The 13,230-nt window shown below is 39.5% G+C and overlaps 1 protein-coding gene across 1 annotated transcript; it reads right to left on the bottom strand.

Moving 5' to 3' along the window:
- Positions 1 to 903: 903 nt before the first annotated feature.
- LOC113031688 (protein rapunzel-like) lies at positions 904 to 13,215 on the bottom strand. Its single transcript, XM_026183986.2, has 3 exons — positions 13,060 to 13,215; positions 10,558 to 11,054; positions 904 to 10,447 (listed from the first exon to the last, which is right to left on the bottom strand). The coding sequence occupies exons 2-3, from the start codon at positions 11,049 to 11,051 to the stop codon at positions 9,757 to 9,759; spliced, it is 1,185 nt and encodes a 394-aa protein (XP_026039771.2). The 5' UTR covers positions 11,052 to 11,054; positions 13,060 to 13,215; the 3' UTR covers positions 904 to 9,756.
- Positions 13,216 to 13,230: the final 15 nt, after the last annotated feature.

Raw genomic sequence — 13,230 nt, 5'->3', positions numbered from 1 at the left:
TAATAAATTACTAATGAACCTTACCCTACTGCCTGCAGTCTTTGGACTGTGGCAGGAATCCAGAGTACTCCGACGCAGCAAGAACGCAGAAAGACCCACCAGATTGGATTTGAGCCCATGACCATCTTCATGTGACAGAACAATGCTAACTGCACTGCCCTAAAAATATATTTTAGCATGATTCTGGCAAAAATAAGATTTATTAGAATAAAACTTACAGATTTATTAAAACAAATTAATATATTTATGAGGGAAGAAATTTCTTTTTTTTACCAGTTCTAAAAAATTCAGGAGACAAACATTATATTAACTTAAATGTTACACAAATACATATGAAAGTTAAACAGATTTTTTTTTGGGTAGAGTTGTAAACTGGCACATGAACCAGTTATCAAGAATTCAGATTTTTCAGTTATTCTAAAACTGGAGGTCTTCATGCTGGTATTTCCCTGAGGCCCTTAAACCATTAAGGCTGCTCCTGCATCTGATTCACTGCATTTGTTGGTCTTCTCATGAGGATTTGAGTTCACTTGTGAGGGATTAGCCCACTGAAGGCAATAGCTCCCTGTGACGTGGCATTTCCTGGTTTTCCTCTTTTTCATTTCCCCTTTCTCACGCTTTTACTCATTTACCTCCCACTCCCTCGGGATCATGATACACAACTTCACCGCCCCCCTCTCTCATGATCATGCTGCACAGCCACACTCACCTACTGCTGTTACAGATTTGGCAAAAGAAAGAGGATGTGCTTTTTTTAGTCAATATCAAAGTTTCTTTAGAACTATAAAAGCATTACTGCTTTCTGTCAGCACATTAAAACCAGCAACTAATCCAAGAAATGTTTCAAATTACTGATGTCCCGATTCATGATTGAGGTGTGAGACAAACGACTGCTGGTCCAAGTGCGTCAAAACAATGATTTTATTAAACACGTGTGGAGGAAATACACCATCACAATCCTAAGCATAAATCCCCCAAAAAAGCATACTTAAAATGTTTTTATATGTCAGGGTATAATGCCCCCTCATGTGTCAAAGCAGATACACAACATGCATAAGTTACAGTAACCACAGCTCTTCTGCTGACAACCTTTGACACACACACTCAAAGAGACATTTTCTCCGTCTCCACCCCAGGTGCTTCCTGTTGATCTTCTTATTCTCGCTTATCTCTGGAACATCAGAAACACATTCTACAAAAACTGTTACTTATGCAGGCACAAAATGTAGTTACAAGCAGAATATGTCTTAACTCTACCCTAGAAATGAATCTATATACTGTCTGTGTATGCAGGCGAACTGTCTCGACCTCACTGCACTCTGTCTCACCTCTCACCTCACCAGATAAAGCTTGTAACCTCTTACCAGACAGAAGGCCAACTCTTTTATGAACACATTTTTGCAATATGTGTAATAACATGATTGAAACTACATGTGTAATATATTGAATAAATGTTTTAATCAAATGCCACTAATCAAAGCTTAATAAAAAAAGATATAAGAGAATAAACATGATATTAAAATTATATAAAATGATATAATCCCCACACTGACAGTCAGTACTTATCAGTATCCTCCTGATAAGTACATTCTGTACAAGTGTCCTTTTTTCTTTGTTTCTCAAAAGATTGAAAACTTGTCCAGCTTTTGGGGGGTTAGCTTATGTATTTAACAATCAGGGGACATATGGCTAAAGAGCTGTAGATCACAATTAAGCAAACATAGGTAAGTCAGCAACAGAAACACAGAGTGAAAGCAAAAGAACAGATTCACTTTCTGAGATTCTTCATTACTGAAAGGGTCGCTGACCTGCTGCAAAGGAGGAGGAAAGGAATCTGAGGTTCTGTATGAGTGCACAAGGGGGGAGTTCAGACTGCAACACGCTGGGGGTTTGAGTGAGACAACATGGGGTCTTGCAGAGGGAGACTGGTATCAGAGGAGAAAAGAGAGTGTTGGAAGACGGGAGGGAAATGTTGAGGCATTGCAGATGGCCAAGACACGTGTTCACCACCCAGTGGATTTCCATTTAAAAGGTTTTCTGACAGATGGATTCCCCAGATGCATTCAGACTCTTAAAGTCCTTTGCAGATCTATAAAACCGGTAAAGATGAAATCTTTTAGATTTTCAGTAGATTTCCACAGTCCTCAAGCTTTCACTAAAAAAGTCAGACCTCTGTGACTGATCACACATTGCTGCAAAGCTGCAACAATATGTTAAAACATGCACATAAAAGCTGCAACAACGCTACAGTGAAGTAATGTATAGTCAGGAATTGTATGCAGAGATTTTTAAACACTTATTGTTGGAAAACACTAAGAATTCTTGTGTAACAAACAACATACAAAAATAATTGTAATACCAACGCCTGCTTCCTCAAAGGGGATTGTTTGATTGTTGGGGTTTTCGCTGTATTACTGCAGGGTCTTTAGGTTAATCTACAGAGTGGCGCGAGCGACTGTTGCTGTGGCAACAGTTTGCACACAAATAAAACTGAACTGAAAACTTTGAAACTGAACCTGCTTGGCATGAGTGTTGGTATGAGACTTTCCAGGCATGAGATGTTACCATCCCATACATTTTTTTTATAAACTGAAAAATTTGTGAATCTGTGTCGACTATCAAACAAACATCAACTAAAATACTAAACCTAAAAATCTTCTAACATGTTACAGAAACATAATTCAAGCGAAAAAGGTAATATAAGATAAGATATATTATAAATAAACTATATTATGAATACAAGAAGTGTAAGCCTTCTGTTAATGAGCTTTACATATTTGAAAGTTGCACCTTATTTATTCCTCTTTCCAGATGAAGCTTATTTAATATCTAATTGTAAATAATAAAATACAAGCTTGTAATTTTGGTAATTTCTGAATATTTTTTTAATTCTGAAAACTTTCATACTGTGTTGTTTTTGTTTGTTTGTTTGTTTGTTTGCTTTTGTTTGCATATCATATTAAATTTATGTACTTTTAATTTGAAATGTTTGTGTTTGGGGTTTGCAGCATTCTTTATAGACTGTTTATTTCTCAGGCTGTGATTGGGTCATTGGCAGTCAGCCATCTTGCAGCCCTTTAAAGAGGCCGTTGCTGCAGAAGGGATAGATAGAGAGAGAGAGAGAGAGAGAGAGAGAGAGAGAGAGAGAGAGAGATAGGGAGAGAGAGAGAGAGAGAGAGAGAGATAGGGAGAGAGAGAGAGAGAGAGAGAGATAGATAGGGAGAGAGAGAGAGAGCGAGAGAGAGAGATAGATAGATACCTCCTGCTTGAGAGAAAATAAACTTTTGCTAAATGACCCATTCTGTATTTGAGTCCTAGCTTCACAGCTGTTCATTTCTAATATGTGGCTAACTGTGGCTAGCAGCTGCATATTACCTGAAGTAACAGAAGTGGGATGGCATTCCTACATGGTTAGATGTACCTTTGTGCATGTGTCAAATGCCACCTTTATGTGGCCTCTATGTTGAATCCTATACCTTGAGATCCACTGAGACTCATAGAATAGCCCATGTTGCTCGTGATATTTGGTATCACTACACAGAGGTTAATAGAACAAAAATTAGGAGTTATGCATTTATTGACTGACTCATCACATCTGTTGGAACGCCTTTTTCTGACAGACCCTCTTTACTCTTTATATAAAACTGACTAGCTTTCATGGTACTGGGCCTGCGACCCAGTATTTCTGTTTCCGACTTTGGAATTATATTCTTTGATTATTGTTGTTCATGGTTTGGTTTTCTTTAGTCTCAGTGATCTTCGTTCTCCCTCTCTTAGTGTTTATCTCAGCCTGTTTAGTCTCTGTCTCCCTCTCTGGGCCTTTCCTGCGTTCCTCGTTTCTTGTTGAGTCACCCGTGTTTCTGTGTTCATTCATCTCCTGTGTCTCTCCGGTCAGTCGTCGCTCCTTGTCAAGTCCGTGTCTCCATGCCGGTATCCTGTTTTATTTTGAAAGTTCCTTGTCTTGTGTTCCTGTCTAAATGCCTAGTTCTCAGTTCTAGGTTTGTTTTCTTGTGGTCTAGTTTAAGTTCTAGTTTCCCATTGTTTCAGTTCGTAATTCTCATGTTCAGGGTTTTGGTTTGTTTTTTATGGGTTTATTTTATGGAGGTTTTTCCAGCAATAAAGCCGCTGTGTTCATTTAACTTCCCGTGTTTTGAGTCCTAATAGTTTGTGGAAGCCTAGACTTCAGCTTTTTTTTTTTTTTTTGCCATGGCCAAATTGGATAACTGACAGAAGACAGCAAGCGATGCAACCTTAGTCACAGTCAGAAGGTACCCATGCTTTTTCATGAGTTTCACTCAACCACTGCCCATAATTTTCTAAGTTATATCGTACGGTAGTAAGAACACTTTAAACTAAAGCACAGAGATCATAAACAAATAAGAAAAATGTGTCCTGAAGTCAAAAATGAAGAGAGAAGTAGGATCGTTTTCTCAGACTTTTATAGACCCAGACTTTTACTGCATCCAGAGTCACTGCCCCCTACTGGTCAGAATTCAGATCCTTCATTTTGCAGTCAGTATGGATAAAACATTAATAGCCAGAAACTCAAACCTGGCAGCACCATTAAAAAAAACTCAGTTCTTGGATCTGGGTTCGGACCTGCAGTCGGTGTGCCACTGAACAAATGTTTTAATGCTTTTTATTGAATTAGTCCACTCAGAGAGCAGCAGGCTGGTCGATGGGCCACTCGGACTGATGGGTAATACCATTATCCTGCGTGGACAGGATTGGCAGACACCGCCTCACAGCGCTATCCTACCATCCATCGATTGACTGTCTCCTCCAGGGACAGCCTGATGTTAGCCTCCATCCAGTCTTTCATTTGTTTATGAAATATTGATATTGGCTGGTATCTCCTCTTGGAGATGAGGAAAGTCAGCCTGATGGAAAGGACTGTGTTAGAGGGTGCTGGGAAGAGTTTTTGTTTAGGGAGGTTTGTAAACTTATTTTCAAGTTTCTAGAATTATTATTTCCGGAATTTCGCCATGAAGGTTTTTTGTTTTATAAAGTCATCTTTCCGCTGTTAAAAGTCCCTTTATGAGTCACAGCCTGTAGGAGCAGGAGAGAAAAGGGAAATGTCTGCAAATATTTCCTCTTAACCCTGTGAGCCCTGCTATAAGTCATCATCTGTGATATGCTAACTGAACATGCAGTTTGGTTGTTTTTCTTAGAAAAAAAAAGGGGGGGGGGGTCTAAAGTCTGGGCAACCATTGTAACTGACTTGCATAATTTAGTACATGCTTCCAAAGCATGGCGTTAAGGCTGGGCTTTGGGTCATCATCCATGACGACTTTAATCTCAAATTGTAAAAGTCAGTTTAAAATGGTGAGAGAAATGAAATGTTCACCAGATACTGAAACAGAAAAAGCTTTGAACTGTAAATGGACAACGACAAATGGGTCAATTTATTTGAAATCAGCAACAGACTGCTTTTGGAACAGAGTTACCCTCAGATCTGTTTGTTGATAGCGCCCTCTGTCTGCAAACCACCGCTAGTACCACCATTTCCCCGCCATGTTTCACTCTTTCATTCTTAAAATCTTGCGTTAACCTCCTTTCAACCACAAAATACTACAAGTCGGACTGCTGCAAGATGCCAGCTGGTCAGTAAACAGATGCTTTCCGTCTTCCACATAATGACAGCCAGGATTGACTGTTTACCACAGCAAGAGCCTTTTATGCAGGAGAAGAGCCTCTTGGATCAATAGTTGTTACCCAGGCAAAGCCCACACAACCACTAATGAATCCACTGCCTTACAGTGCCGGCTGCATCTGCTTTCCATTTCTCCACAGGGGAGAAAACCAAGGAAATGTTAAATACTGCTGGTGGTCATGTTAATTTTAACATCCAAATCCAGCCACCATAGAGGAAAACAACAAAAAAGGGAATATAACATGACTGGATTATTTTAAATTTAAATTGAGCACAATAACAACAGACAAACCGGTCTAACCCTAACCCCCTAACCGTCAGCAGACACAGGTGTAACGTTAGCAAGCTTGTTGTTTGTTTTATTGTGTGTTGTCGTTTCAGTGGTCTGCACACAGAGACTGGTTCTGTGTCTGTGAGTGTTTGAGGGCTGCACTGTTGTCTGGCACACCCATCCGCCCGTCTGCTCCACATTTTCTGTTTTTTCAGCGCCAGATCAAAGGTGGTAAAACAGTTAGTCACCTGTCTGGGATTTGTAATGACAAAAAAGGCTTTGTGCCAGCGAGGTAGCAGGTGGAGTGTTTAGCATCACGGGGAAGTCTGTGATATGTTTTCCTTTGTTTTGTTTTTGTTCTCCAGCATTTTGATTTAGAGTGAAGACGTTTGTGGTTTAAGGCTATTTATAGTTGAGTTCTCATCCATATTAAATGACGACTGCAGATCTTAGACCAGTGACAGGTACAAGATGTGCCCAACAAGAAACAATCCCAATCTAAAACCTGTTTTTTCTGTTTGTTTGTTTTACTTAAAGTTGAAAAATTAAGTCGATACCACTGCCAAGCTTAACATCTTAGCTTAACCCCCTAAGACCTGAACTCTTTAATGGCATGCATTTTTAATTTCTCTTTGTTATTTGGCACAACTGAGTAAAGATGTGCAAAACTCTTTAATGAGAAACAACAATTGTGCCCCTTTCAGCAATATGGCTCATTTGAAAGAGAAAAATTTGGTATTATGGTCGAGACAATCCAAAATGTGATGTCCCCATATGTGGAGGCCAGGTTCTACGAGGTTAAAGACTGAATGCTAGTGCTACACTTTCCAGTGTTCAGAAATACACATACCACTGCTGCAGGGTAAATATGAAGCTACAGTCTCGAGACGGTTTTCTTTAGGGTAGCATCCAGGGTTCAAACAGGGGGAAACTGAGGGAAACTGTTCAACTTTAATAAACTGCTTATTAAAATCTCTTAATCTTCTTTCCTAAAATGCCAATTAGAAATGTAATGATAGATTATGTGTCAGATTACTTTTTTGTTTTAGGACAAATAAAGTGCTGGTTTACTAATTAATTTGAGAAATGTTCAAAGCTTTGGAGAAGACTGGTCAAGCTCTTTTACTCTTGCATCCAATCAGGATTTCCACCAGTGGAATATGATCACAGCATCCAGCCTAGACCTCATCTACCGGTCTTAGACATATGAACAAAATAAGGAATGTGGCTGTTGTTATTAGAATAACCAAAAAAATAGTAAATCTGAAGTGCAACACACATTGCACACTATGATCAATTAATTATCAATTTCTATACAATTCAACTTAATAAATGAATACGTTTCTTCATGTTGACTTCATGAAGCCCTGATGTTGGGAAAAACACTCATCACAGAATTGAATCCTCTTACATAGGTCTCATTGGAGTCCTCGTCTGTCTCTACTTTTACTTTTTTTAATTTTATTTTTTTTGTTGAGGGGAGAAACTTGACTTATTTTTGATTTGATTTTAGTTCTGATTTTGTCTGATGTTTCCTCCCCCACAGTCTGCACCCTAACAGTCTCTGAAATAGTTTTAATTAGGCTTTTCTATGCGTAATTTTTTAATTAGGTTTTTTTATATACATAAATTTGATCAGCTGAATTATCAATTGTTTTCCTTTGAACACAGTCTACTTCCTGCTGCACTGCACTGGGTCTTAGGAACAGTGCTTGATGGATTCTGACAGGCTTGATTTACGACACACAAGCCGAGCAGCTAAAGACCCTGCAGATCCACTGAGATATGACATGAAGGGCATCTCCACCCGTGCTGCACCTACTCTGAGCATTATGACTGATACCATCCTGCTAAGTCAAGCACTTTGCTGCTCGTCTGCAGGATATTAGCTCAGCCAAAGGTTATTCATGGACTATCAAAGCAGAGCTGCAGTCAGGAAATGCTGACTTATGTGTAAATATCAATTAAATTAGCCAGAGTCAGTGTTGCTGAGGGTGCACTGATTTGGTTTAATGGGCACAGGCACTAACAGTGCTACATAAATCACATTTATACAAGAAAAAGGAGACAGATATTAGATTACACGTGTTTACACATCCATTTGCTTTTTGTTTTGACTCATTAATTATCATAAAGCATAAAAAGACATGCTAGCCATTCATTATCCACTAATTTTGTTAACCCTCTCAGGCTCAAATTAAACTTTTTGTTGCTAATGCACAACCAAGTCCTGCAGTGGTACTTCTGAGTAAAATACACTCATAAAATATGTGTGTGGGGCAATCAGGTTGTTAGTTTTTAACTGTTACAAATCGGCAACGTCTGCCTTGAGAGGGTTAAGATGTTTTGGTATGAGTAACAAAGCAGATGCAGTTTAAGCAAGCAATAGTTTTTATCTAAATGCTGTGGATTAAAAAAAAAAACTGAGTTCATAAAAATTTCCTGGGAAAATCTTTGGTTGATTTTTAAATTTCAGACAAAACAACTGAATATTTAATGTCAGGAAGAATACCTAACAGATGAAGTAAATTGCACTGAGATAGGTGAAATGATGCATAAAACATAAAGATCTATGTGAAGCAGTTAACTCGTGTTATTAGTTTTAGGCAGAGCACTGGACGGCAGTGCGCGTCTGGTTCGACATCGAGGGCTTTCACTGTGTTTAGAACACAAGGCACATTGTCGTGTTTCCAACCTCCGAGCCTCTTGTTTTTCACGCCTGAAAAAGTAACCTCCCCGCTCCCTGTCAGGGTTATGTAGGCCAGCCTGCTGAGCACGGACAAAAAGGGAGCAGAGAGCTGTAGATGCAGCCTCAGCAAAACCATCTCCTGAAAGCTGTAAGTAGGTAGAGAAGCCGTTTCTCAAGGGAGACGGTGTTATTACTGCATGCAGCTGAGGTAAAATGCTTTTGAAGTAAACTGTTAGCATTATGGATAGACATGTAGCAATACAGTTTGTAATATGCAAGTGATTTTAAAGAGCTATAACTACGTTTATGTAGAAAATATCCGAGAGTATCTAAGAGCTCGCGCAGCTCTGCAAGTGCATTTGTGGTTATATTATTTTAACAAAACATTAAAACGTGAAACCAAGTTTTCTGAACGAGCTGCATTGATCGGATGTTTTCCAATATTGATTCTAACGTGTCGGTTTGGGTGATGGCGTACGCAGAGCACTGATCCAGTCATGTGTAGCTCTAATGTAGGAGTGTCAAATCAATTCTGTTCTCAAAAGGGCTTTACTGTAAAACTATGGCATAACTCATTCAGAAAAAAACACCTCTAGACTAAAAAAGGAAGATTTTAAAACATAAGCTGCATTCTGAAATCTTTCACATTTATTAAACCTTCCAGTCACAAAATGAATGTTAAAAATAAGTGCAACAGTGTCAGTTTGATTCAGTCCGCTGTCACTACAAACAAACCCTACAGCTGAAACTAAAATAATTGTTGTATTAAATGTAGTTTCAGTCAGAGACGCTGGCACGTTTCAGTTTGCATAGAAGCAACATAATTATTTGCCAACAAAAGTGCTTTGTAATATTTTCAACTTCATTTTTTTATCTATTCACCCCTTAAACGTATTCTTTAATGTGTAGATCGACTGGAAATAATCAGCAAGAATATGAGTAAATCTCCCCACACGACTAATGCATTAGGTCTGGGCTTAATACCTGAAAATGCTTCGTTTGTGTGATTGGTGTTAATATAAATTATCTGACGATCAATGCAGTGTATCATCAATTTTTCCTTCAGCAACAAAAATGTTAAGTGTCTTCATTCGGATAAACCTTTCTGCCTTAAAATCTTAAAACCTGGATTATCTAGCAGCTTTACTCTGAGTGCACACACACAGCCACATTCTTGTGCCTCTCCCAGTAATGACAGTCTTCCGGAAAGCTCCACGCAGCCGCGGACTCCTTGTGACGACTGACTGCATGAACAACAAACCCGCACAGCTGCTTCTCCAACACCTCCACCACAGCTGGGGCATTTCCCTTCTTCCCCTGACCCTCCATCACCTGCCTGATACAGTCGTGGGGCACAGGCTGCGGTTTGGTGCTGTAGGACACCACCAGGTTGATGTTGTTCACCTGGAGCACTTCGAACCAGTTCTGCCCTGCCACATGGTGAAAATGCTCCCCTGCTCGCCAGTTTCGATAGGTGCTGCTTGAATGGTTGATCAGCCGCACTGACCAGCTGACCCAGTCGTACTTTTTCACCAAGAACTCTAAAAGCTGCTGAGTTGAATCCTGAAGATTCTCTTTGTGGTTTTCCTTCAGGAGGCGTTCGGTGTCTAATTTTGCTTGTTCTGGGAAAGCAGCAATGCAAGACTCAATGGCTGACTTCATCCTGGATTCAACTTCTTCAATTTTGCTGCTCCACTCTTGGATTTTTTCCTGCTCTTCTTCTTGGCCCTGTGTTAAGGCACAGTGACCCAGAAGAGCAATCAGACCCAAGCAGAGAAGCTCCTTCATCCGAACACAGAAATCTTCCAGAAGGCGGCGGTTCCGTGCCACATACCTACAACACAGAAGAGCAGTTTCATCATACTTTCATCTGACATCCACAGAAATGTGCAGTGGGGATTTGTAAATCCAGAAGCATAAATGTGACAAAATAGAACAATTTACCTTTCTACCACATCTAAAATGGGCTCTCCAAAGCAGTTAGTCCCCATGAGAGCATCACAGAGCACAAGGAGGTTCTTCTCTCCTCTAGTTTTGGCAAAGTGCTCCAAAAAAAGTCTCTTCTTCACCTCCCTAAACTGCTCTTTTGCTTCCAGTATATCCATATACTTCCTAAACTGGTTCCGAATGTTCTCCTCAACAGAGAAGTACTGGGAGTCCAGTCTTCCCTTCTTGAGCTCGCAGTCTATGTCTTCCAGCTGACTCGAGAGCACATCGAGTTTGTTCTTTACTGTCAGGAACTGTTCTTTGACATAGAAGACCTCTTTGCTCTGAACATTATCTAAGGCCAGACGCAGGACAGGAGCAGCAGCCTCGCAAAGAGGAAAGAGCTCACCCACAGCACTGGCCAGCACCTCGGCCCCCCTCTGAAACATATCCATCACTGCCTCAATGGCCTCCTTCTTCTGGGCCACAACCTTCTCCAGTGGATTAGTCATGTTCTGGGATACAGAGAAGCAAAATATGTCAAACATAGATAGAAACTTAGAAATTAAGCGGTGATTCTTTATGCTGTTATCATAATCATACAAAAAATTATCTCATAATATCTTTCCATCTATGATCTTAATTAGGATGAGGAGAAAGTGGTCATTTCTCAGACTTTACCATGAAACCGTAAAGTGTCTCTCAGATTATTTAACTGGTAGTGCAGTAGTCAAAGATTAGATGGAGTATGGTCTGAATATAAATCTCTGCACCATGAAAATACTTTTCCAGTTTTTTTGTTAGTTTTCTGAAAAATTCCCACACTGTGAATGGAAAGTTCCTTTTGTTGTGCAATGAGTCCTTTGGAAGAGAGAAAGGGCCAAGGGAGAAAGGATGGAAAAATCCAAGCACGCGTGGGATTCTACATTTTGCACTCTGCTCACATGTTTACATATGTTGTGATATGGCACTATATAAATAAAAATAAATTTAACTGTTCAGACCAAAAGTTGTTGAACGGCTTGCTTAGATGAAAAAAATCCCGCTTCAGCAAATAATTCTCTTCAGACTGTTTTGACCTCGTGTCAGCTGCAATTTTTTCATAACCTGGATTTACCAAGAATTAAAAATAGAAATATGATCCAACTTCCCTTTTTATAAAGAGAGCAGAAAAGTGAGGTAGCTTACAGAAGAGTATAGAACATTTCTAACTTCTGGAAATGTTACTGTTCCAGCTGTTGGCTGTACTTTTAAAGGCGATGGTTCCCCCACTGGCTGTTAGATGAGAATAATTATGGAGTGCAAAATGGTCCAATGCAAAGTGAAGCTTTGTGTTGGTCGGAACACACTATTTGACACATTAAGTTTGTTTTGTTGGCATATTATTTATAGAAAATCAATTTCCAGATTTGTTAGCAATTTGTTGCAGACCCCTGGGGGTCCCTGGTCCTTACTTTGAAAGTCGCTTCTGTATCTGCATATAATATTAAGACAACAGATGCTGAAGGAACAAAGCTCAACTGAACTGCATGTGTGTGAAAATGAAGGACACTGGTGTTGCTTTCAAATAAAAGCTTTAACTTTACCTGATTAGTAATTGTAGTGTGTACACTGAATTTAAGAGCAGTAATGCTCTACAGTTTAATACTGTGTTGCTTCATACTGGTAAGGACCTTTTTTCTAAATATATTAAAGCCAACTCTCTATATTTATTTTGTAAATATGCTATAAATACACATTTTCTGACAAACAAGTCAAATGACATTGCTGAATGCTTGTTATTTTAACAATATGTCACTGAATTATTATTATTATTTAATCTTATGTCAAAGACTCTTTCTTTCACAAGTGGAGGAGAGAAATCTGAGTTCAAGATGAAATTCAGTATTTTTAGAGCATGATTTGGTGTTTGTTTGTTTTTTTGTTTTTTGGTCACATTGCGTCTTAATCCTGCTCTGATGGGCACCATTATGTCCTTGGATTACATTTCATTTTACGCATCCAAAAGGATGTAGATGATGATGTCATGTGAACAAAATGGGGGCCTGGATGAGAAGATGCCCTTGGCTCTGACTCATTTTAGATTCGCAGATGTTTAAAAACCCGCTTTCATCTTTCAGTCTGACATGTATAAATTACTGTGCAATCCCAGTTCAGACGATATTTGTGTCTGAACTCGAATCTGCGTCACCGACAACCTGCAACAAATCATCATTCATTTTGTTTACATTTTAAAAGGCCTCGTAATTTGTTGTATTAATAAAGACAAACATGAGCGCAATAAGATACCAACTATGAACAACAAGGTTTAAGTAAATATTCTAAGGATGGGAATTCCATGTGCCCGAACTGAACCATTTCTATCTGCCATGCGCGCTCAAAAGAAATGCGCAACGTGGATCTTTTTACGCGCAAATCCCCTCAGAGGATCGGACACACCTTGGAGCATGTTAACCCTTCTGATGAGGGAGGAAGATAAACATTCATGACATTCTTATAGTAACAGTGTTTTTTCTGTACCTGAATGAAATGCTTCTACTGCTCCTTCGCGGCTGATAAGCTCCAACAGCTGCAGACACGTTTCCCCCTTCAAGTTTGAGAAAATTCCCACGGTTCTCTCATGCACTGCTGAGAAGGGTCCAAAACCGGACTGAGAGCGGAGATGCGCATTGAATGCCTGCAAAGGGGGAG

Source organism: Astatotilapia calliptera, chromosome 11 (assembly GCF_964374335.1).
Source record: "Astatotilapia calliptera chromosome 11, fAstCal68.1, whole genome shotgun sequence".
NCBI lineage: Eukaryota > Metazoa > Chordata > Actinopteri > Cichliformes > Cichlidae > Astatotilapia > Astatotilapia calliptera.
Note: the sequence above shows the minus strand (reverse complement) of the source record. Positions and strands in the feature narration are given on the sequence as shown.

Bases quoted from the DNA above. Each gene is read 5' to 3' on its own strand.
- LOC113031688 (XM_026183986.2), bottom strand. From the start codon at position 11,051: ATGACTAATCCACTGGAGAAGGTTGTGGCCCAGAAGAAGGAGGCCATT. The intron at 10,448-10,557 runs GTAAATTGTTCT...TCTGTGTTGTAG, and splicing joins ATTTTAGATGTGGTAGAAAG to GTATGTGGCACGGAACCGCC.